This window comes from Neltuma alba, unplaced genomic scaffold (genome assembly GCF_004799145.2).
Source record: "Neltuma alba isolate B1F8T4 unplaced genomic scaffold, ASM479914v2 tig00013180_pilon, whole genome shotgun sequence".
Taxonomy (NCBI): domain Eukaryota; kingdom Viridiplantae; phylum Streptophyta; class Magnoliopsida; order Fabales; family Fabaceae; genus Neltuma; species Neltuma alba.
The window spans coordinates 50957-74258 of NW_021637490.1; the positions used below are offsets into that span (position 1 = coordinate 50957).

General features: G+C 33.0%; 3 protein-coding genes across 4 annotated transcripts; 1 reads left to right on the forward strand and 2 right to left on the reverse strand.

Moving 5' to 3' along the window:
• Positions 1–1069: 1069 nt before the first annotated feature.
• On the forward strand, positions 1070–15557 carry LOC114735184 (multicystatin). The gene is made up of 5 exons (XM_028922860.1): positions 1070–1257; positions 1615–1789; positions 13070–13185; positions 13543–13746; positions 15203–15557. The coding sequence occupies exons 1-4, from the start codon at positions 1153–1155 to the stop codon at positions 13744–13746; spliced, it is 600 nt and encodes a 199-aa protein (XP_028778693.1). The 5' UTR covers positions 1070–1152; the 3' UTR covers positions 15203–15557.
• Positions 15558–16323: 766 nt separating this feature from the next.
• LOC114735195 (protein ACCELERATED CELL DEATH 6-like) lies at positions 16324–18846 on the reverse strand. The gene is made up of 2 exons (XM_028922871.1): positions 18169–18846; positions 16324–17278 (listed from the first exon to the last, which is right to left on the reverse strand). Exons 1-2 carry the CDS (start codon positions 18742–18744, stop codon positions 16592–16594), a joined length of 1263 nt encoding a protein of 420 aa, XP_028778704.1. The 5' UTR covers positions 18745–18846; the 3' UTR covers positions 16324–16591.
• A 1034-nt stretch (positions 18847–19880) lies between these two features.
• On the reverse strand, positions 19881–22546 carry LOC114735193 (cell division cycle 20.1, cofactor of APC complex). 2 transcript variants are annotated; one of them, XM_028922870.1, is made up of 5 exons: positions 22241–22546; positions 21756–22019; positions 21221–21490; positions 20538–21119; positions 19881–20422 (listed from the first exon to the last, which is right to left on the reverse strand). In XM_028922870.1, exons 1-5 carry the CDS (start codon positions 22337–22339, stop codon positions 20282–20284), a joined length of 1356 nt encoding a protein of 451 aa, XP_028778703.1. In that variant the 5' UTR covers positions 22340–22546; the 3' UTR covers positions 19881–20281. The 2 variants fall into 2 exon arrangements, with proteins under 2 accessions (XP_028778703.1, XP_028778702.1); XM_028922869.1 differs by lacking the exon at positions 22241–22546 and having other exon boundaries at positions 21756–22026.
• Between the last annotated feature and the right edge of the window lie 756 nt (positions 22547–23302).

A 23302-nucleotide genomic window follows, 5' to 3' on the forward strand; every position in this document is an offset into this window, starting at 1 on the left:
TTAATGAATAATGAGTATTATTGTGGTATTTAATTATCTAATAGGGGTAATTTAGGAAAGAATAAAAAATATGAGAAAGGGGTCCTATATTTAGGACCAAGATCAACCTTCTAATTGGGTTTTATATTAAGGACCGGAGGAGTATCTCACAAATAGAAACTTAGAGATTATTATTTCATACTTTAATATTGTCTTATTTGACCAAAAGATTTCAATATTGTTGGACTTTAGATATAGAATTACTCTGTCGTTTTTAATTTTTTTTTTCAATTCATAAAGCATGAACACAAAATTTTATTTAAGACATTTTTTTTTCACGCAATCCAAATATCATCCTTGGCGTTTTTGCCAGAAAATATCATCCTTATCTTGGAATGATGAATTTAGTATTTTGAAATCATCTTTGTATTGATCTCATGTTGCCTTATTCATAATTTTTTTTAAAAAAAAAGGTTAGTACAACTTTTGGTTTTTTAAATTTATTCTTATTTTGGTTTTGATTTCTCAAATTTTAAACAATGTATTTTGGTTTCTCAATTTTTTTTATTTAAAATATTGATTCGTATAATTCAATAAAAATTTTAACTATTTTATTCTTAAAAAATTAAAATCAAAATAAAGACAACCTTAAGAAAAAAAAGATTATACTAACAAAAAAATTTGCAAATTCCCACCTCTTTTGTTCTAATTTCCAACCGTTTATCCTCGTGCCCAATAATAATATAGCACGTGCCAACAAAATGACAAGTGAATCCATCACGGAATCATCCCCTCACCTTCCACATTCTCCGCATCCACAGATTTTAGATTTCAAAAGTATGCTGGCCCACTCTTACGTGTCCATTTCTTAAGGACTAAGATAAAATATCCAGCTGGGAAATTTCACCTTGCGTGCTCCCTCACATTACCCCACTAAAGTCAACGGTTACTGTTCGACTGACAATTCTGACTCTGAAATTTGATTGGTCACACGCTGGGACTATAATATTTCCGCCTCACACGATCCCATCCAACGCGCCAACGTTGACCACTGCCACGCGATTGATTGTACTGTCGCTACTATATAACAAGGGGAAATCAGAAAACTAAATCCACTCTGCGTATTGAATTGAAATCGAATCAAAACGAAAGGGAGATAGAGCGAGGAGAGAAATGGCGGCAATAACCGGTGGTATTCAGGACGTTCCAGGCAGCCAGAACAGCCTTGAGATCGAAAGTCTTGCTCGCTTTGCTGTTGAAGGCTACAACAAAAAGGAGGTTCGTTATTAATCTAATTATTATTGTTACTCCTCCTCCTCCTCCTCTTCCCGATTGGGTTTTCCCTTACTGAAATTCGAGGAGGAAACTGAAATAGGGAGTTATTTTAGAACTGGGTTGGCCGTTGATTATCTGTCTCGGCGTGGATTTGATGGTGTTAAGTTCTTGTTTGAATCAAATTTCTGAATCCAGATTACTCTTGTATTATCCAATTTGTCTGATTGAAGATATTTATATTGTTGGTTCATATTTCTAGTAGCACAATTGGGATTCTCCGTTCTACATTTCACAATTGGAATAAAAGATCACGTAGGTGGAATATTCTCCCTTTATGTTGTTAGTCTTATTCTATTGCAGAATGCTCTTCTGGAGTTTCAAAAGGTGATAAGTGCAAAAGAGCAGGTGGTTGCTGGCACCATGTACTACATCACGCTGGTGGCAAGCGATGGTGGGAAGAAAAAGGTTTATGAAGCCAAAATTTGGGTTAAGCCATGGCTGAACTTTAAGGAAGTTCAGGAGTTTAAGCTCGTTGGTGATGCCCCTGCTGAGTCTTCTAGCTAGGTATTTGACTGCACTGCACACTGTGCTTTGGTTGGATTTAAAGCTTGAAATGTTTGCTATTATTCATGTTTGTATTCTGAGGGAACCATTTCTTGTTGTTTTCAATATTTGTAACCCTCTGATAACTAGCGTTTGAAGAAATTTTTAAAGAACGAAAGGCTATGGAATTTGCTATTTTTTTTAATTAATGGAACTGTTATTCTAATGGAACAAACCAAAATCATGCCTTTCACTATAAAAAGTCGTGAAAGCAGAACTCTGTCCTCATACAGAAGACTTGGATGTTCATGACATCGAGAAGAATAACCTTGTCATTTATTATGCCTTTGCTCCATTAAGAACAAGGGAGTAGGATTAGATCGCTAACATACACCTATCTGTTGCATCTTTATGGAACTTGCATAACATATTTAAAATAGGCAAACTATTTTGCTGTTCTTGCTGTGCTAAAGTAGGCATAAGCCTAGAACTCGATCTTGGCATGGCCTTAAGATTGCGAAAAAGGAACAGCTTACGGGATAAATTAGTGTCTACGCCTAAAGATTAATCCTTTTGATGAAGATAAATTGGACAATATGTTTTACACCTCCTTCAAATTGAAAGCCTCATTACATGCTCTTAATCACCCATACCTTTGAATGTTTTTCTGCTGTTCAATAACATGACCTGTATGATTTTGCTTTAAGCAATATTAGCTCTAATGTCCTTATGTCATGATTTTTGCATTTCATTGCTTTCCTTTGTTTGATTTTCCTATGTCAAGCACTGCTCTGGCCCTTAAGATAGGATTTAATTGGAAAGTTGATATTGGTCCTATATGTGAAACCTATTTCACATATTTATTAATTTTTTTTTCTGAATTAACCCTGTTAATATTTCCTTAACAATAATTAAGGAGGAGAGGGAGGGGGTAATTAAGGAAGATACTTAGGGTACTGATTTAACTAATATCCTTAATTTATTAAAATTAATTAATTAGGTCTTACATCAAGGATCAAATAAGTATAATAATTTTGGTTTTACCATCTTAATTTTACTCATTGCACAAAGAATTTCTGGTTGTAATGGACCTCTCTTTTACATCTGAATTTGGGGTTTGATGTGCCTTCAATGCATCTTGTTTAGTGGGGTTGATTAAAGATGTGCTTTGATTTTTCCCTTTTCAGGTTAATGAAGACTCTGCGTGGCTAACTTGGCTTGAAGGTGGAGTTACCAGGATGTCAAAAGCGTGTAATGTATGGAATAAAAGTGGCTAGTTAGTTGCCTTTGGAATTTATATTCAAGTCCTTAATTATTATGAAATATGTATGCTTTTGTAATCCTTCTATAAATTCAAGTTAAGAGAGATATGGTGTATTATGCGTGAATAGTTTTAATTGATGCTCCGTATATTAGGGGCCACTTCTGTACGTACCATCCATACTATATCACCAGTGGGTTTTTTTTTGTTTTTTTGGGAAAATCCATATCCATATTCCATGTATAATCTAAAATCTTGGAAGAAGTCATATTATGTATGAGTCACAAACAGTATTTCTCAATCTCTTAGTAGATCTTTGGACCCACTGCCTTAACATTTAAAGGATCTAAATTTAACAAAATTTATAATAAAAAGCTTTAAGAACTCGTGATTTCTAATGAATGAATATAATAGACAATACTGTCATTAAACAAGAGGGAAAAAGCACAGCTCAATTTTTTATAGTTAGAAATTTGGAAAAATTTCAGTTAAGAACTGTAGAAGAGAATTTATGTCAGTCAACCCCCAAAACATTCTAAAATATAGGACTAAAGGACCAAATTGAAATTAAAATTTAGAGTCAAATTACAATAATATCTCTCCTTTTTATTTTATTAAAAAATAAATATTAATGGACGTCACTGTTCTGGCCACTAGAGGTTGGAGGTCTAATCACTGGCACTCAGGTGGCCGCTGCCGGAGGTTGGAACTCCTGTGGCCGTTACTGTAATTCCGGTGGCCGGATTTTTTATTTTTTGGTTTAAAACAAGGTAGTCAAGGAAGGATTTGAACCCATAATCCCTTGGCACACCAAAAATGTTGCAACCACCAAGCCAAGAAAACCATTCAATTATGTGATGCAAATAAAAATATATATATAACAAAATAAACACAACTATCCAAATATAAGTAAACAAATGAAATTCGACGATTTATAAGTAGAATTCAGCAATTTACAATAAAAATTAGATAATTTACAAATAACATAATGAAATTCATAACCCCAAATACAAGTACTTAAGTACAAATGAGCAAGTGAAATTTGAAGATTTACAATACAAGTTTATGGATTTACAACCCAAATTTGGCAAACACAAAAGAATTCACAACCTAACATGTAAGTGTTTGAGTGCAAGTAAAGAAATGAAATTCGATGATTTACAAGTAAAATTCAGCAATTTGCAACAAAAATTAGACAATTTACAAATAACATAATGGAATTATAATCCCAAATGCAAGCGTTTAAGTGCAAATGAACAAATAAAATTATCGAATTTCACTTGTAAATTATCGAATTTCACTTGCAAATCTATAAACTTTTGTTGTAAATATTCAAATTTCACTTGTATTTTGAGATTTTTCTTGTCTGTATGAAATATGCTGGAAGTTTCTTATAAATAGGATCAGAAGAGTATATTTAAAAATCAAATAGTTTAGTAAAAAATGTTATTTTTAATTAAAAAAATAAAAAAAGTGGATGCTTTTTTAAATTAAATATAATAAAAGAAAATAAATAAATATCTTATTTAAAATTATTATTAAATAATAAAAATTTATTATAAAATTTGGCTATAGTAAGATGATTTTGCTAAATAATAAAATAGTCATAAATAAAATTAAAAAATTACATTAAAGGCAAAACATGCATTTATGTACCTAGTATAAAGGAGGATATATGAGAAATATAAGTTTTCTTTTTATTTTCTCTCCATATGTGGAGAGAAAAGTTGGAGAGAAAATTACATGAGCCCCATAGCCTATTTTCTCTCCTATTTTTCTTTCCTCCCGCTTTTCTCTCCTCGTTCAGGAAAAACTCATTTATCTCTTCATTTTCCCCTCTAATTTTCTTTCCTCCATCATTTTCTCTCTATCCAAATAAGAGGTTAGTTCTAAATATAAGAGCTAGTTGACTAATTTAAGTAAATTAAGAAAATAAATTAAATTATTTATTTGTAACAAATAAGTATTATCTTTTCTAAAATATCCTTACTTATCAAGTATATTGGTTAGAATTACCATTATTAGAAGATTTTCTTGAAAAGAAATACATAAATATGAGAGATAAAGTGAATTGGGATCTTATATTTAAAATATAAATTAACAGTAAAGCTCTATTTGGAGAAATTAGATAAGTCAAACGATGCTTTATATTAAATAGTAGAGGTGGTATCTTACAATTTTTCTTTATCAAAATTTTATAACCTTACTTCTCCAGAAATTAGATAAGAATTTGCAAAAATAGAAATTAACAGTAAAGCTCTATTTGGAGAAAAAGAAAAATATTATAATCCAAAATTGTTTCCAAAATATCATCAATTGCGTATCTTAAATTAGACCGTCTGAAAATCAACTTTGTGAAAGTTTTAATAATTGATTTTAAATAAATAGAAAATATTAATACCACAAAATATTCATATTCTTACTTTGAAATCCAAATTTTTATGAAGATTCTTGAGATTAAGTAATTTAATTATCATCTAAATTTCAGATGCTATAAAAGATATATCATTCATCCTCATGCCCAATGATAATAAATCATGTGCTAACAAAATGGCGAGCGAATCCATGACAGAATCACACCCTCATTTTCCACATTCTTCGTATCGTATCCCAGATTTTAGATTCAAACGCATACTGGCCCACTCTTACGGGTCCATTTCTTAAGACTATGTTTGGTTAGAGGGTTTGTGAGGTGAGGGGAGGGAAAGTGATAAGTGTGTTTGGTTGGGAAAAATATATGGGAGGGGAGGGAAGAAATTTGTCTTTTAGTGCTCCCCTCCCCTCCCCATACTCTCCTCCAAATTTAGGGTTTTTTTGGAAGGGAAAGAAATATTATGTCTAACATTAACCAAATTACTCATACTAACTTTTCAATATTCTAAGGTTGTCTATCTTATTAAAAATCTTTTTTTCACTTCTTTCTCTTTTTAGCCACTAATAATATTTGATAATTATAATATTATAATATATACATATCATATATATTAATTTTTACATATCATAACATGTGTGTATTATAATTATATATCATAGCGTGTGTATTATAATCTCAAATAGCATGCATATATATTAATATATACATATCATAACGTACGTGTTATAATTATATAATATATACATATATATATTAATACATATATTTATAAAATTAATGAGATAGAATATTAAATTTTTTATCATATTTTTTAATTTTTTTTAGTTTTATTATTTTTTTATCACATGTAAGTGAGGTAATTGGTATTTTTTTAAATTGATAAATTAAAAAATAATAATTTTGATATAAATATTGTAATAAAAAAATAAATCAGTCTAAATATAGAGATATGGGCATATTTGTCAATTTATAATTACCTTTCCTCCCCTCTTCTTGAACCAAACAAGAAATCTTCTCTCTCCTCTCCTCCCCTCCAACCAAACAAAACCATGACCTTCCTTCCCCTCCTCTTCCTTTCCTTTAATTAACCTCCCCTCCCCTCCGTTCCGTTAAACCAAACAAAGCCTAAGGCTCAAGATAAATGTCATTCGGGGAAATTTCACTTTGTGTGCTCCCTCACATTACCCAACTAAAATCTTGGCTGACTTTTCGTGATTATGAAATTTGATTGGTGACACGTTGGCAACGTAATAGACATTTAACGTTTGCCCCTGGAGAAAATCATGTGCTTAATACTACCTCCAATCCTAATTATAACGACTAGTTGGCTAATTTGAAAAGATTAAAAAAGTAAGTTAAATTAGTTATTTGTAATAAATATGTATTGTTTTTTCAAAAATATCCTTGCTAATCAAGGGTGTTGATTAGAATTATTATTAAAGTATTACTTAAGAAAAAATGTATAAATATTAGAGACAAGATAGATTGAGGTCTTATATTTAAGACCAAAATAAAAAGCAAACGAGATTTTATATTAAGGAACGGAGGTAGTATAAGACCTATTTAACTAATTTGATTAGATTAAGCAAGTTAGGTAAGTTAGTTGATTATAAGAAATATGATATGTTTTTCCTAAAATACTATAATCATTTTTCTTAATAACTCATCTTCCTCTTCTACTTGATTATGATTAAGTAAGTATCCATAGGGTTAATTTAGAAAAAACTGATAAATATAAAAAATAAGTTTTATATTTAGAACTAAAATTAACTCAATAATTAGATCCTATGTTAATTACAATGGTATGAGATACGAGATCAGAACACTTGAAAACATTTGTACTGGAAAGAGCATGGAGAGGATGATAACCTGGCAGTTGAGGAGTTATTTCTCCTCCCTTCACACGATCCTATCCAACGTGCCAAAGGTGAGCACTTCGAAGCGATCAATTCTATCCTCTCGAAGAAAACAGAATCAGAATGGACTCAGCGTATTGAAACTGAATCGAAACGAAAGAGAAATTTACGATGCTTCTGTCGTTAAAGCACTCAATTAAACTAGATCCTAATTAATTTGTAGTTTAGGATCAATCTAGGTTATTACTTTCAAAGAGCAATTTATAGGTTTCTTTAGGTGAAAATTCAGGTGATAAAAAAAATACAATAAGTTGGACCTAAACTAAAATGCAAAATTCTAATTCTAAATGCAAAATGCAAATGTCCTAAAGTCTATATGAAAATTAAATCAAACTAAATGAATGCAATGCAATTTTTGGGGGCTTTTTTTTTTTTTTGGTTTGAAGATAGAAATAATGAATAAAGAAAATTAATCAGAAAGCAAAGAGAATTAGCAAATAAAATTTCAGAGATTTCTCTTCAGGTATGGTAGAGGGGACAACTTAGGATTCGCATGAATTCAACCTTCATAACCTTAATCAGTTAATTAGACCAAAAGGAGATGATAAGAGAGTGGAATTAATAAACTTAACTACCTACTTGAAATAAAGGAAACCCTTAACTTCAAAAACCCTTAAACCATTAGAGAACTCATAACAGTATAATGTTGGTTAATTAAGCCTATTAAAACCAATGAAGATAATTCAATTTAATTTTAGAAATTATGTTTCAAATTATCCAATTAAACAATCAGATAATCAACCAACTTAATTAAACAATTAAGAGGTGAAAGAACCCAAATTTTGCAATTCAAACCACATTGATAATTAAACTCATAATGAAAACTCAATTATAAATTCAATTAACAATGCAAAGGTTCCAAACGTATATTCCAACAAGTATCTTGGCACAAATAAGATCCAAATATCAATTTAATCCAAGAATAAAATTGACAATCTAGAACTAAATTGTCTCAACAAAATTACAACTTGAACTCATTTAAAACTAAACAATTTCAAGTCCTTGAATTAGAAAGATAAATGGAATATCACTCTCTTGTGGTCTTCAAGTGCTAGTCCAAGGCTCTAGTCTCCTTCATGCTCCTCTCAAGTTGCCTCCCTATAAGCTTAAGTTTCCATGGTATTATCTCCTCCTCCAAGATTATTAGATGCCATAGCCATGAATTACTTGAAGGTGATGGTGAGGAATTGTGCGTGTATGAATGGAGATAGAGGTGATTGAATTTGGTGGGTGAATGACGTGAGGTATATGGTGAATATGGGATAATGTTGAAAGGAGAGAATTGACGTTCAATGAATGGTATCCGTGCGTGAATCAATGGAGAATAAAAAGGTGTATCCTTAGGCGTTGAATTATGCGTTTCTATGGAGATGGAAAAGTGTCCCTCTAGGCGTGAATATCTCCTCCAAAAATAAGGAAAATAGTATAATGAGGGAAAAAGAAATTTTTATGGATCCAAAGCTCTAGCCCATTAGTAATTAATTGACCCACTTGATATTAGCCATTGGATTGTGCTTAGAGTCCAAGAAACAATCTTGCACCATTGGATTTCCTATGTGCCCCTTTCTTGACCTACAAGAATTTAAGTGTATCCATTAATGTAGATTATATCCAAATATAATCAAAAATTAAATATTAGATATGCACAAAAATTAGGCAAGAAAGTACAAAACTTTCTAAAAATAGTCTTTCCAAAAATATGAGACTTGTTTTCAAAGAAATAGGAAAAATTAATTCCAAGTCAAAAATAGGAAAGCACAAAATATCTATATTTTTAATCCAAAATCTCAATTTTTATGCAAAATCCAAAAATCAACCAATTAATTCAATAATGCATAAAAAGTTCATTTAAACTCAAAATTATCATTTAAATCCTGAATTAATGTGGGATAAAATATATAAAAATTAGGCTTTATCAGAAATCAAATGATGGGGGGTGGTATTCATGACGTTCCAGACAGTCGGACCAGCCTTGAGATCGATTTGAAGTTTGAGATGTTTTCTATTATTCATGTTTGTCTTCTTGGGGGAACCAATTCTGCTTGTTATTAGTATTTGGAACTTGCCAAAAGAACTCTGTTTGGTTGCGAAAGTGTATGTTCACGTTTTAACATTCTGATAACAAGTGTTTGAAGAAAGTTTTAAACGGAGGCGTATGGTATTAAGTTGAAGAGTAGGGTTAGATCACTAAGCTAGAGCCATGCTGTGTTGCACGCTTATGGAACATGCACAACATGTTGAAGTTTTAGCGTGAATTAAAAAATGTCTCACAGACCAATAAGAATTGGGGTGGTAAAGCAAGGATCAAACCCTCGTTGAAAGAAATATCCATGTTTAGTGCCCTAAATATCATTATCTTTAATAGAAGGATACTTATACCTAGTAGAAACAAAAGCCTTAATGAGAGGTTTTTTTTTTCCTTTTGTGCTGAGAGTTATATGGAAAATACAAAATATTTTTGCTTAAAAGAGCCTTTGTTTTCGGCAGTTTCAAATTCAGGACTTTTTAATTTCTGAATATTAAAGCATTTTAATTTAGTTTTTTAATTCCAACGTTTTAGAAATGGACTCATTCAACTACCATTAATCCCATTCGCTTGATTTATCTACCTATCTTAGCCAATGTCCTTTTTTTGAGTAGGATGGTATCGCTGCCTCAGGGTATCCCAGCACAACCGGCCAGACTAATCCCAAGTGCACTTGCAGGTATCGAGCCCATGACATGGTAGGGAAGGCGCCTTGCGTTCCCGTTTGCGACCAGTCGGACCCGACCCTTGCAGGCATCTTAGCCAATGTCCTTAGCTATGTTTGAGTACGTTGCGCTCTTGTCGAACTTTTCTCTTTCCGTTGACATACTGTACACTTTTTTAAAATTGATCTGGGTCACAAATATAAGATTTATTTATCATATTTATCATGTTTTTAAATTATCTCTATTGATATTCCTTCAATCATAATCAAGTAAAAGATGAAGGGAATATATTAAGAAAGACTATCATGGTATTTTAAAAAAAACATATTATATTTCTTATAATTAACCAATTAATCTAAGTTGTTTAGTTTTAATTAATTAAATAAATCTTATGTTAAAGATGGAAGGAATATTACATGTTGTTCGATGAACCGGATCTGTCACAACTTCGGCCCACAACTTCGGAAAATATATGGACCTACATATACATATGCTCCCTTCACTTTGTTTGGTTAGAAATTTTAAATTTATAAAAAAAGAGTATAAAATTTTAGAAGTGCCCATTATTTAGTACTACTAACATTTAACAAATGAAGGATATTTTGAGAATAATGTCACTAATTAATCAGTATTTCTTTATATTGGGAAACTTGAAACCACTAAAAAAAATCCTGTAAGAAATATCTTGTAAATGGAAATTTATGTATTATCATCTAATATGTTAATATTGTTTTATCTGGCCAGAAGACTTCAATATTGTTGGGCTAAAAAAAATTGTTGGACTTCAGATACAGAATTACTATGTAGAATTGTGTGTTTGTGTTTTTTTTTTTTTGTCATTCATTAAGAATGAACATGAAATTTTTATTGGGAGAGACGCTCATATTTATTACTTGAATCTCTGTTGGAAGAAGTATTTAGATTTAGTACCTGACAGTGTCTCGAATAGGATTGTCTCTCCAACACCAGGATACCTATACTTTAGTAAAAAAATATTTATTACTTAATAGTTACTCGAACAAAATTACGTCTAATAAGATAATACATGCTTTTTAAAAAAGAAAACACAAAATTTTATTCAAGAGATATTGATTTTTTCCACGCAATCCAAATATCATCCTTGGCTTGAAATGAGCCTGGATTTTGAAATCAACTTTGCATTTATCTCATATTGTCCTATCCACCGTTTTATTAAAAAAAATTGCGAATAGCCCCCTGTTTTTTTCCTAATCTTCAACTGATTATCCTCGTGCCCAGTAATCATAAAGCACGTGCCAACAAAAAGACAAGCGAATCCATCACAGAATCATCCCCTCATTCTCCATATTCTTCGTATCCACAGATTTTGGATAATTCACCGATTAAAATATTTGATTAGATTTTAAATTCTAATTAATGTGAGTATATTTTTGTACTCATTCAAATGAGATTTGAATTAGATATGTGAAATTTAGAGAAAACATATGAAAATTTAAATTTATTTATTTATTCATTTACACCCGCAATTGACATACAATTTAATTATGATACTTTCTATTTAATTCAATATATTCAAATATCAATTAAGATATTATTCAAATTCAAAATTAATTATTAGTTTCTTCATTTAAGCATCCAATTGAAATTTTATTTAATAATGATATTTCTCATTTAATTCAATATACCCACATTCTAATCAAAGTATTATTCAAATCTCATTAATTAAATATATTCATATCTCATAATATCATAACCAACCCGTTTTTAAATGAACGGGTATTACAAGTTTTTAAGGATATAATTGATTGATGATTGATTGATTGATTTTAAGTTTATTAAAAAAGTATAAAACTTTAGAAGTGCCCATTATTTAGTACTAGTCACACTTAACTAGCTGCCCAAAAAGGTACTAATCACACTTAACTAATGAAGGATATTGAGAATAATATCACTAATTAATCATTTGTTCTTTATAACATCTTATATCGGGAAACATGAAACAACTACAAAAACCATATCCTATAATGAATATCTCACAAATAGAAACTTAGATATTATTATTTCATATTTTAATATTGTCTTATTTGGCCAGAAGATTTCAATATTGTTGGACTTTAGATATAGAATTACTCTGTCGAATAGTGTTTTTAATTTTTTTTTTCAATTCATTAAGCATGAACACAAAATTTTATTTAAGAGATTTTTTTTTTCACGCAATCCAAATATCATCCTTGGCGTTTTTGCCAGAAATATCATCCTTGTCTTGGAATGATGAACTTACCATTTTGAAATCATCTTTGTATTGATCTCATGTTGTCTTATTCATAATTTTTAAAAAAAAAAAGGTTAGTACAACTTTTGGTTTCTTAAATTTATTCTTATTTTAGTTTTGGTTTCTCAAATTTTAAATCATACATTTTGGTTTTTCAATCTTCTTTTCATTTACAATATTGATTTGTATATTTCAATAAAAATTTTAACTATTCCTGAAAAATTAAAATTAAAATGAGGAGAACCTTATGAAAAAAAAAGAGAGGAGATTATACTAACAAGAAAAAATTTGCAAATTTCCACCTCTTTTGTTCTAATTTCCAACCGTTTATCCTCGTGCCCGATAATAATAAAGCACGTGCCAACAAAATGACAAGCGAATCCATCACGGAATCATCCCCTCACTTTCCACATTCTCCGTATCCACAGATTTTACATTTCAAAAGTATTCTGGCCCACTCTTACGTGTCCATTTCTTAAGGCTTAAGATAAAATATCCAGCTGGGAAATTTCATCTTGCGTGCTCCCTCACATTACCCCACTAAAGTCAACGGTGACTTTTGGACTGACAATTGTGATTCTGAAATTTGATTGGGACACGCTGGCAACTTAACGGACTATAAATATTTCCGCCTCACTCGATCCCATCCAACGCGCCAAAGTTAACCATTGCGAAGCGATCGATTGTACTCTCGCTACTCCATAAAAAGGGGAAATCAGAAAACTGAATCCGCTCTGCCCATTGAATCGAAATCGAATCAAAACAAAAGGGAGATAGAGCGAGGAGAGAAATGGCGGGAATACCCGGTGGTATTCAGGACGTTCCAGGCAGCCAGAACAGCCTTGAGATCGAAAGTCTTGCTCGCTTTGCTGTTGAAGACTACAACAAAAAGGAGGTTCGTTATTAATCTCATTATTATTGTTACTCCTCCTCCTCCCCCTCTTCCCGATTGGGTTTTCCCTTACTGAAATTCGAGGAGGAAACTGAAATATGAAGTTATTTTGGAACTGGGTTGGCCGCCGATGATCTGTTTCGGCGTGGATTTGATGGTGTTAAGTTCTTGTTTGAATCAAATTTCTGAATCCAGATTACTCTTGTATTATCCAATTTGTCTGATTGAAGATATTTATATTGTTGGTTCATATTTCTAGTAGCACAATTGGGATTCTCCGTTCTACATTTCACAATTGAAATAAAAGATCACGTAGGTGGAATATTCTCCATTTATATTGTTAGTCTTATTCTATTGCAGAATGCTCTTCTGGAGTTTCAAAAGGTGATAAGTGCAAAAGAGCAGGTGGTTGCTGGCACAATGTACTACATCACGCTGGTGGCAAGCGATGGTGGGAAGAAAAAGGTTTATGAAACCAAAATTTGGGTTAAGCCATGGCTGAACTTTAAGGAAGTTCAGGAGTTTAAGCCCGTTGGTGATGCCCCTGCTGAGTCTTCTGCCTAGGTATTTGACTGCACTGCACACTGTGCTTTGGTTGGATTTAAAGCTTGAAATGTTTGCTATTATTCATGTTTGTCTTCTGAGGGAACCATTTCTGGTTTTTATCAATATTTATGAAGTAGCCAAAAGAACTTTTAAGTTTAGCTGGAAAAGTGTTCAATTTTTAACCCTCTGATAACTAGCGTTTGAAGAAAGTTTTAAAGAACGAAAGGCTGTGGAATTTGCTATTTTTTTTAATTAATGGAACTGTTATTCTAATGGAACAAAGCAAAATTATGCCTTTTACTATAACAAGTCGTGAAAGCAGAACTCTGTCCTCATACAGAAGACTTGGATGTTCATGAGATCGAGAAGAATAACCTTGTCAATTATTATGCCTTTGCTCCATTAAGAACAAGGGAGTAGGATTAGATCGCTAACATAGACCTATCTGTTGCATCTTTATGGAACGTGCATAGCTATTTAAAATAGGCAAACTATTTTGCTGTTCTTGCTGTGCTAAAGTAGGCATAAGCCCAGAACTCGATCCTGGCATGGCCTTAAGACTGCAAAAAAGGAACAGCTTACGGGATAAATTAGTGTCTACGCCTAACGATTAATCCTTTTGATGACGATAAATTGGACAATATGTTTTACACCTACTTCAAATTGAAAGCCTCATCACATGCTCTTAATCGCCCATTCCTTTGAATTTTTTCTGCTGTTCAATAACATGACCTGTATGATTTTGCTTTAAGCAATATTAGCTCTAATGTCCTTATGTCATGATTTTTGCATTTCATTGCTTTCCTTTGTTTGATTTTCCTATGTCAAGCACTCCTCTAGTCCTTAAGATAGGATTTAATTAGAAAGTTGATATTGATCTTATATGTAAAACTTATTTCACATATTTATTAGTTTTTTTCCTCTAAATTAACCCTATTGATATTTCCTTAACAATAATCAAGGAGGAGAGGGAGGGAGATAATTAAGGAAGATACTTAGGGTGTTTTAGAAAAAACATATTATATTAAAGGAGTGTTTGGATGGAAACCAAACCATGGTTTCAAAAATGCTTTTACGGTTTACGAAGTAAATATGTAGAAGAGTTTGCCTCTTTTTGCGGAAAAGTGCTTCTCTGAGGGTTGCCAAACATCCCCTTAACTGATTAACTAATTTAAGTACTCTTCCGGTCCTAAATATAAGACTCTTTCCGTAATGTAATTTACACTACGAAAGGGGTCTTATATTTAGGACTGGAAGAGTAATATCATTAATCTACTCAAATTAGTTAATTAGGTCTTATATTAAGAACCAAAGAAATATAATAATTTTGGTTTTACCATCTTAATTTTACTCATTGCACAAAGAATTTCTGGTTGTAATGGACCTCTCTTTTAAATTTGGGGTTTGATGTGCCTTCAATGCATCTTGTTTAGTGGGGTTGATTAAAGATGTGCTTTGATTTTTCCCTTTTCAGGTTAATGAAGACTCTGCGTGGCTAACTTGGCATGAAGGTGGAGTTACCAGGATGTCAAAGCGTGTAATGTATGGAATAAAAGTGGCTAGTTAGTTGCCTTTGGAATTTATATTCAAGTCCTTACTTATTATGAAATATGTATGCTTTTGTAATCCTTATATAAATTCAAGTAAGAGAGATATGGTGGGTGTATTATGCGTAAATAGTTGTAATTGATGCTCCGTATATTAGGGGCCACTTCTGTACGTACCATCCATACTATATCACCAGTGGTTTTTTTTTTTTTTTTTGGGAAAATCCATATCCATATTCCATGTATAATCTAAAATCTTGGAAGAAGTCATATTATGTATGAGTCACAAACAGTATTTCCCAATGTCTTTGTAGATCTTTGGACCCACTGCCTTAACATTTAAAGGATATAAATTTAACAAAATTTATAATAAAAAGCTTAAAGAACTCGTGATTTCTCAAAGCTGAAGGATTTAATATTTATAATGAATAGAATAGACAATACTGTCATTAAACAAAGAGGAAAAAAGAACAGCTCAATTTTTTTAGAGTTAGAAATTTTGACGTTCTTATTATGACTTTTGAGAAATTCAAGGTGTGATTTTCTAATCTCACCAGTTGAGAAGTAATGTGGTAAGAAATTTAGAATTTGTTAATGAAAAGTCTGGATTTTTTTTTTAATGGAAATTATGGAGCAAGAACTGTGAAACAATATAACTATAATATATATTCTTGGAGTTTGTGGAAGTATTCGTTTGTAACTTCCTAGTGCTAAAACGATGCAACGTGGTAAGAAACCTAAAATTTGATGGTAATAGATCACCGGGAAAAAAAAAAAATTTATAGTGATAATCTTACTAGAGTTTGAAGTTTAAGATTCTAGGAAGCATAAGAAATTACGAACTTACATTCTGACCCCCAAAAAAAAAGTCCTGTTCATCCGTGTTTTTGTCCACTGATGGCTAAAATTAAGGGTACCTGGTCCTTGAAAATAATTTGAATTGTTAAGGTCCTTTATAAATTTTATGAAGTTTGGATCATGGAATGTAATTTCCTGTGTTTGTCTGAGAGACAATTTAATTATCAAGTCATTTGCTACCATGAAAGTATTTGGCTCTCTTATTTCTCTATTTGATTTAATATTTAAAGACCTACACATTCAACTTGCCTTTAAACAAGCCACACCTTGTACAATCCAAAATTTCACTGTTTTTAAAGACCTAGACCCAATTTACAGGACTGCATTTTATGAACAGACTTGCTGCTAAACTTGAATAAACACTAACAACAACAATTCCACAATAGTAATAGTGATGTACTATCATAATCTGCTGCATATAGAATTCACTAACTCATCAAATATTCAAACATTATCCTTCATGGTTGCTCTCCTGAACTTCCAGCCGGCTTATATCTCTCATATGCCAGCCTTGCTAGCTTACCAGCTCTGTCATGTGCATAACTGAACATTTTGTGAGTAGCCTTCTTCACCATTTCAATTGCCAGAATGCAGTAAAGGAAAATGGCCAGTGTGATTAGGTAAAGAATGAGCAAGGACAAAGCATTAGGTGACATAGAAACTGAGAGAGTTATGTAAGTTATCATCATCGAAACAAGAGCAACCGGCAGCAAAACTCTGACATAGGACCCTTTTCCGTAGAAGAATATGAGTAAGACCGCGGCAAAAAACCCGGCTGTGTTGAAAGACATGAATAGATAGTAAGTGATATCTGGACAGGAATGAGATGGGTTGGTTCTGTGGAAGATGCACTTAGGATGGTTCTTCATGTCTTCCTTCCAGATTGTTTGAGGAGGTGAAAGGCCAGCTTGGTAAGTGACTGTGGCTATTAAACTGGCCACAACTAGTACCATTTGGTCTAAACTCTCAAATATGCCCTTCTTAGATTTCTCTTCTGTTTGCCGGGAAGTCAGTGTTGTTGTGTCTGCATTATTGCCGTTCTGTGTTGTGGCTTCAGGTGTCTCGAACTTAGTTTCTGATAAAAGGACCTCTAGAGTGTTATTGTCTTTGTTAGTTTTGCCTTTGAATCCCAACAACTCTAGGACCTGCCGAAGTATTTCAAAAAAAAAAAATCAGGACACTGTCAATTAGAAGATGATTATCACTAAAATCACTATGTAGTCTATGTCAATAAACTTCTCAATTACCAAATACTTCCTTTAATCCTAAATATAAGAGCTATTTAAGAGGGTTTGTTTGGTTCTAAATATAAGACTTCAGTTCAATTTGTCTTTCAAATTTATAATTTTTTTCTCTAAACCACCCCTATCATTGCACATATTAAAAGAATTTCTATTAATGAGATATTTTTCAAAGCAAATGATTAAAGAGAGTTTTCCTAACACACGTTTTTTTTACAAATAACTAACTTAACAAATTTCATTAATCTTTATGAATTAGTTATCCAAATCTTATATTTGTGACCAAAGGAACTATTTGATTATCAAAATCTCTAGCTAGGTGTACCTCCTTAATGACTTGCTATCAATAATAACCGTGTACATTTGTGTCTGTTTGTATATAACTATTTATTAAGCTGGTGCATTGACTATTAGCTGTTGACTTTAAGTTCACCAGTCAGTCAATCTATAAAAACCGAACAATTGCTTTACGCAAATATTAGTGAGTTGTTCTTTTTGATGTTATTATGATGAAGAACATCGGCAATAAAAAGGAAGAAAAATAAAATCATGAAGGTAAATTCAATTCCATATATCTGATTCAGGCCAAAAAAAAAATCATCATATTTGTATTATCGAGAAGCTATTTCCATAAGATAGTCCTGTATGTGCTCACATAATCTTAGATTCAGAATTCTTCAATTGAAATCTCTAATTAAACTCATCTAAATTATTCAGCTATAATTTTACTGCATATGAAACAGGATGATGCGGAGCTTGAAAAGAAAAATAGCAATTTTATCATATAATCTTACTTGGAGTTGTTCCGTAGCCATAGCAATCTCCAGGGCTGTTCTTCCATCTTTGTCCCTTGAGCTCATAATCTCATCATCTTCCCCACAAAGCTTCACCAAAACCCTAACTGCTTCAAACTGGTGATTCTTCACAGCAAGGTGAAGAGAAGTCTCACCTTGAGCAGTGACTTGTTTGGCTGCATCAGGACAGAAAGAGACCAACTCTTGAATCACACCAACCCTTCCTCTTATGGCTGCATGATGAAGTGGGTTCATCCCAAACTTGTCCTTGAGGAGGCACAGGTTAGGCCCAAGCTTCAATGATAATAGCTCTCTCACTACCTCGGTGCTTCCTTTGGCTGCGGCTATGTGCAAAGGAGTGAAGCCATCTTTGTTCAGTTCCTCTGCAAAAGAAGGCTTTAGACTCAGAAGTTCTCTTACATAGTTGGCTCTCTCTGCAAGTGTAGCAATATGCAATGGAGTTTCTGCAATCTGAGATAAAGCAACTCTGTCCAATATCAGGGGATCGCCTGCTAGTAATTCATTAAGCGCGCCTGTGTCTCCCAGTTGAGCAGACTTCACCAATCTTGGATCCATCAGGATAAAACATAGGAAAAAAAAAAACTATATCTTTTAAAGAATGAGTTCTCTATATATATAATCTCTGGTATCAAGGATGTTCTCGAGCTTTGTCAGAAGTTAAAAGTAGTATTTTTGAATTATCTAACAAGATTTTTTTTTTTTTTATGGAGACTATGCATTTGAGATTTTGTTTCTAGAGCTTTCGGAGAAATCAATACGAAACAGATTGAGAGAGAAAGAAAAATATCGAGGGGGTTAGCCCATCTAGATGTCATGTTCAGATTCAGATTAGATCACCGGAAAAATAATTGACTTGCTGGTTGTAGTCAATTCTGCCATTATGCAACAAACGGGCCAAACTTCCAGCAAAAACTGACTTTTTGGTATTTGTTTGTTCTACAAGCACATATTAAAACCACCCTTCAACTACTGTCATCTCCCAGTCTGTAGTTCAAAACATAACTCAGAAAAAAAAATCGATATATATAACCAGAACAATTTACTAGTCTCGAATTACTACTGTTGAGTCGTTGTATATATATGTTCTCTCAAAAATGCTTGCAGTTTTTATTCCATACTTTGCGAGGGATCTAGGCTTATTGTGTATGATAAGGTTAAATAAGAACCTAAGAAAGGGTGGCAGTTTCATTAGATAAGTCATTTCATTTGTATATTTTATATTCGAAAGATTACTATATGAAACTTTGAATAAATTAAGATATTAAAAGACTAATTTAATTAAATAATACGATGAAAAATATTAGCTTACTTGTGTCACAGTTGGAAAAAAATTTTCGGGTTCAAAACTTGCTACTACATTTTGTATGATGATGATTTTATCTTTTTCTTCAACTCTCCAACATGGCTAAAATGTTAAACAACTTTTTTTTTTTTTAATGATAAACAATCAAAACCATTAATGGATGGCTAAACACAGTTTATTAATTATTAATGTAACATAAAATTTAAAGAAAAAGAACTTCAACTTCGGAGGGTTACCTTTGCACTTTTTGTAAGTTTTTATCATATAGCTTGAAGAAGTTTTTGGTACCAACATCCATCAATAGAGTTGATGTGCGGTTTTGAAAACCTTGATATTTCTTCATTCAAATATAACTTTTAAGTTTGATTCCGTAAGAATACTTAACTATAAAATTGTCTGTTTAACAATAAGAAACCTTCCATATTTTCCATAAATCTGGCGGTTTACAAGATACACAAGTTTCAAACAGGAGTGAACCACAGGCAAAGTTACACAAGAATGTATGCATGAGTTTGAAGACCCTTTTAGAGCATTTGGTTTTTGCTATCATCACATGACAGACAACAAAAAGTTGTACTTTTCAAAACTTAGACTGATTATTACAAGAAAATGTACATCAAAACTCAAAGCTATACTAAATTATATGTTGAAACTATGGAAGCATTCACAATCAGTGAAAAAAGACGATCATGGTATTGGACCGTTTGAAGTGTCCTTGTTGTTATTTGTATCTTGTGTTGTCTGTATGTTTGTGCACCTTGGATGGTGAGAGTTCAAGGATTGAGCAACTCAACGAATTCGGTTAACATTTGAGAATGGCTCAGATCTTGCTTTTGGAGCAGGCTTGGTTGCTTCTGGAGCTCCAAATACATTCCAGAATCTCAATGTTTCATCTGCTGCTGCTGATGCCACTGTACAACCATCTGGGCTCTGCAGTAAGTTGAAAAACTTAACATAATCAGAGAAAGTTTTATAATAATAATCTTGCAAGATTGAATAGGATAAAAGTTTTGTGCTTCAAGAAAACCACTATCTGCAAACCCACCTGAGCTAAATAAAGAACTCTAGAGGTATGACCATTGAGCTCAGCCAATTTGACCATTGATGGGTATTTCCAAAGTGTCAGCTGATTCTGAGTAAATCCATGAGAGCTGAGTAACTCCTTCTCATTCTTGTTCCACAACAGGGCACAAACCTGAGACCCAGTGTCAACTGAGTTCAAGCAAGCACCAGTGTGGGTATTCCAGAACTTAATGCATCTATCTCCACTTCCCCCACCAGTAGCGAGCAAGTTTCCTTGGAAAGGGCACCAAGCAAGAGCTTTTACTGCAGATGTGTGTTCTTCTAGTCTGTGAAGCCATTGTGTAGCTGAGTTAGAAGAGGCCATAGCTCTGTCCCATATGAAAAGCAGATTGTCATTTCCTCCGCTGGCTAATTGTTGACCTGAGGCTGACCATTTCAGCCCACAAACCTCTTGTTCATGTCCTCTGTAGGTTTCGACAATGTGCGATCTAATTCTTACATCGTTGTTCACAATTCTACCATCCATTCCTCCTGTAGTGAGTATGTGATTGTTCCATGCCAGAGACCCCACTCGCTGCCTATGACCACCTCTCAGAGTTCTCAACTGCAGAAGCCAACAAGTGATAACAAGAAAGAAATTTAGGCTAAGCACAGATATAACATACGAATATGTTAAACAAGTGAGATTCTTATTAAGACAAAAACCTGTCGATTTGAAGCGGTGTCCCAAAGTTGCACTTCGGAATTGTTCAAGCCCACAGCGATATGCCTTCCATCTGGAGCCCAGCTAATGCTGGTGATAGGCCCGTTTTCATCATCGACAGTGACAAGTTCGGAAGTAGATCCGGTACTAGCGTCCCATAAGTACACTGTGTTTCCAAGTGCTATTGCTAGAACATTGCTGCTTCCCCATTCAAGTAAATTTAGGTAATAATCATCCACAAGGTCTGGAGCATCCAATGTCCTCTCGGAACTCTGCATAACCAATAAATATGTCAGAACAGAAACGTGGAATGTGGTTCAGAAAACTCAGACCATCAAATCCACACAACTTGAATAGTATTGAAATACATCCTTTCTCAGGCCCCAAGAACTAGCCCCTTTAACTAGTGAAACGCAAAATTGAGTCTAATAAGTTGCTAGTGTTTCAAAACGAATTGAACTTTTCTGAGGGAGTTTATTCAAGACATACGAGCTCAATTGAAATCTATTGTAGAATAATTAGATCTTAGGAATGTACCTGAGGAATAAACCGTCTGGGCTTAGCGGATTTATCATGAAGAGTTGTGGTGGACTCGCGTGGGATTAATTCAACTGGTTCAGGCGGCTTGTTCTTGAAAGCTAAAATTCGCGTCCGGTTCATGTTCATGGCTTCTGCAAGCTGCTTCTTGTAGGCTGAGGGTGAGGTCGCGCAGGGATTTTCCTTACCTTTTGCCCCTTCTGTGAGCATGTAGTGTGCGTAATCGAAGTCCATGGCTGAACGATTTGGTATAAATCTATCCAACTGGTGATATTTACATTAACAAGAAAGCAAAATAAAAAAGCCATTAGAGACTAGATTTTAACGACAGAGACCCCAGTTTCTTCAAAATCAAACCCTTGATTTAGCGATCGAAAGAGAAACCAAAACAGTTGGTTGAAATTTGGAATCGCAGAAAAAGCAAATGATTCACGGAAAATAACATGCAAAGAAACCCCCAAAATGCGGGAAAGAAGGTTTCTTACATTTTCTCGGGAACTCTTTCTCTGAATAAACTGTTCCTGAAGAGGGCAACGAGATTGTGTTTTCAAATTTGCGGAAGAACTCAAAGACCCTGCATCCATTATTCAAAACACAAAACGAAGCGCAACAAAAACAAAACAGAATATACAATAGAAAAAAGAAATAATAAGCAGAAGAAAAGAGAGATCACAAAGATCACGAATCTAGAAGGAGTCCCTGCAAAAACGACGGTTAGAGGAGAAATAACAATAGAAAACGAGAAAAATCGCGAGAGCTAATCAAGTGCTGAGAGCGCTGCAGTGAAGAGGGCTGAGAGAAGAATGAATGTGAGAGATGAGAAGGATCCAGTGGGATTATATAGTGAGTGCTTCTGCGTTTCGAGGAAAAAAAAAACATGACTACTTCCGCAGGCTAGGAAGCGTGATAACGGCTATGTTTCAAGAAAGTAGCCGTTACCATTTGCAATGACCTAAATGTCTTTTTTTTTTCCCCCTTTCTTTCTTTCTTTCTTTTCTCCCCTAACATCCTCTGCCCCCCAGATTTTGAGATTTCTCCCCAAAAAAAAAAAAAAAATTCTAGCTGGAACTTCGGAAAACAATATTATTTTTTCTATTAATTTTTTGAGTTATTTATTTTTTTTATCTCAAGAAAATATCTTTTTTTTATAATTTTTTAGTTACAATTTATATCTTCCTCTCCCAGTTTTTGAGATTTTTTTTTAATAAAAACTCGAGTTGGAACTTTGGAGTTCGGATGGAGATCTCGAAGGCAATATTATTTTTTATACTATTTTTTGTTTGTTGAAGTTAATTCTGTGTTGCTCAAAGTGTTAGACAATAATATAAAAAAGCTGTTTCTTCCAAGGAAGTGAGAAATGGAGAGAATGTATGAGAGCTATTAGCCTATCACATTCAAACGTTCACCCATATTTATTGTAGAAAGGTGGTGGATGCTAAAAAGACCTTGTCTTAAACTTTTAACTATTAATTCTCATCCTCAGGAATTACTATTTCCGATCTTAATTATAAGACCTCGTTTATAAACTATAAATGAAGTTTTATAAT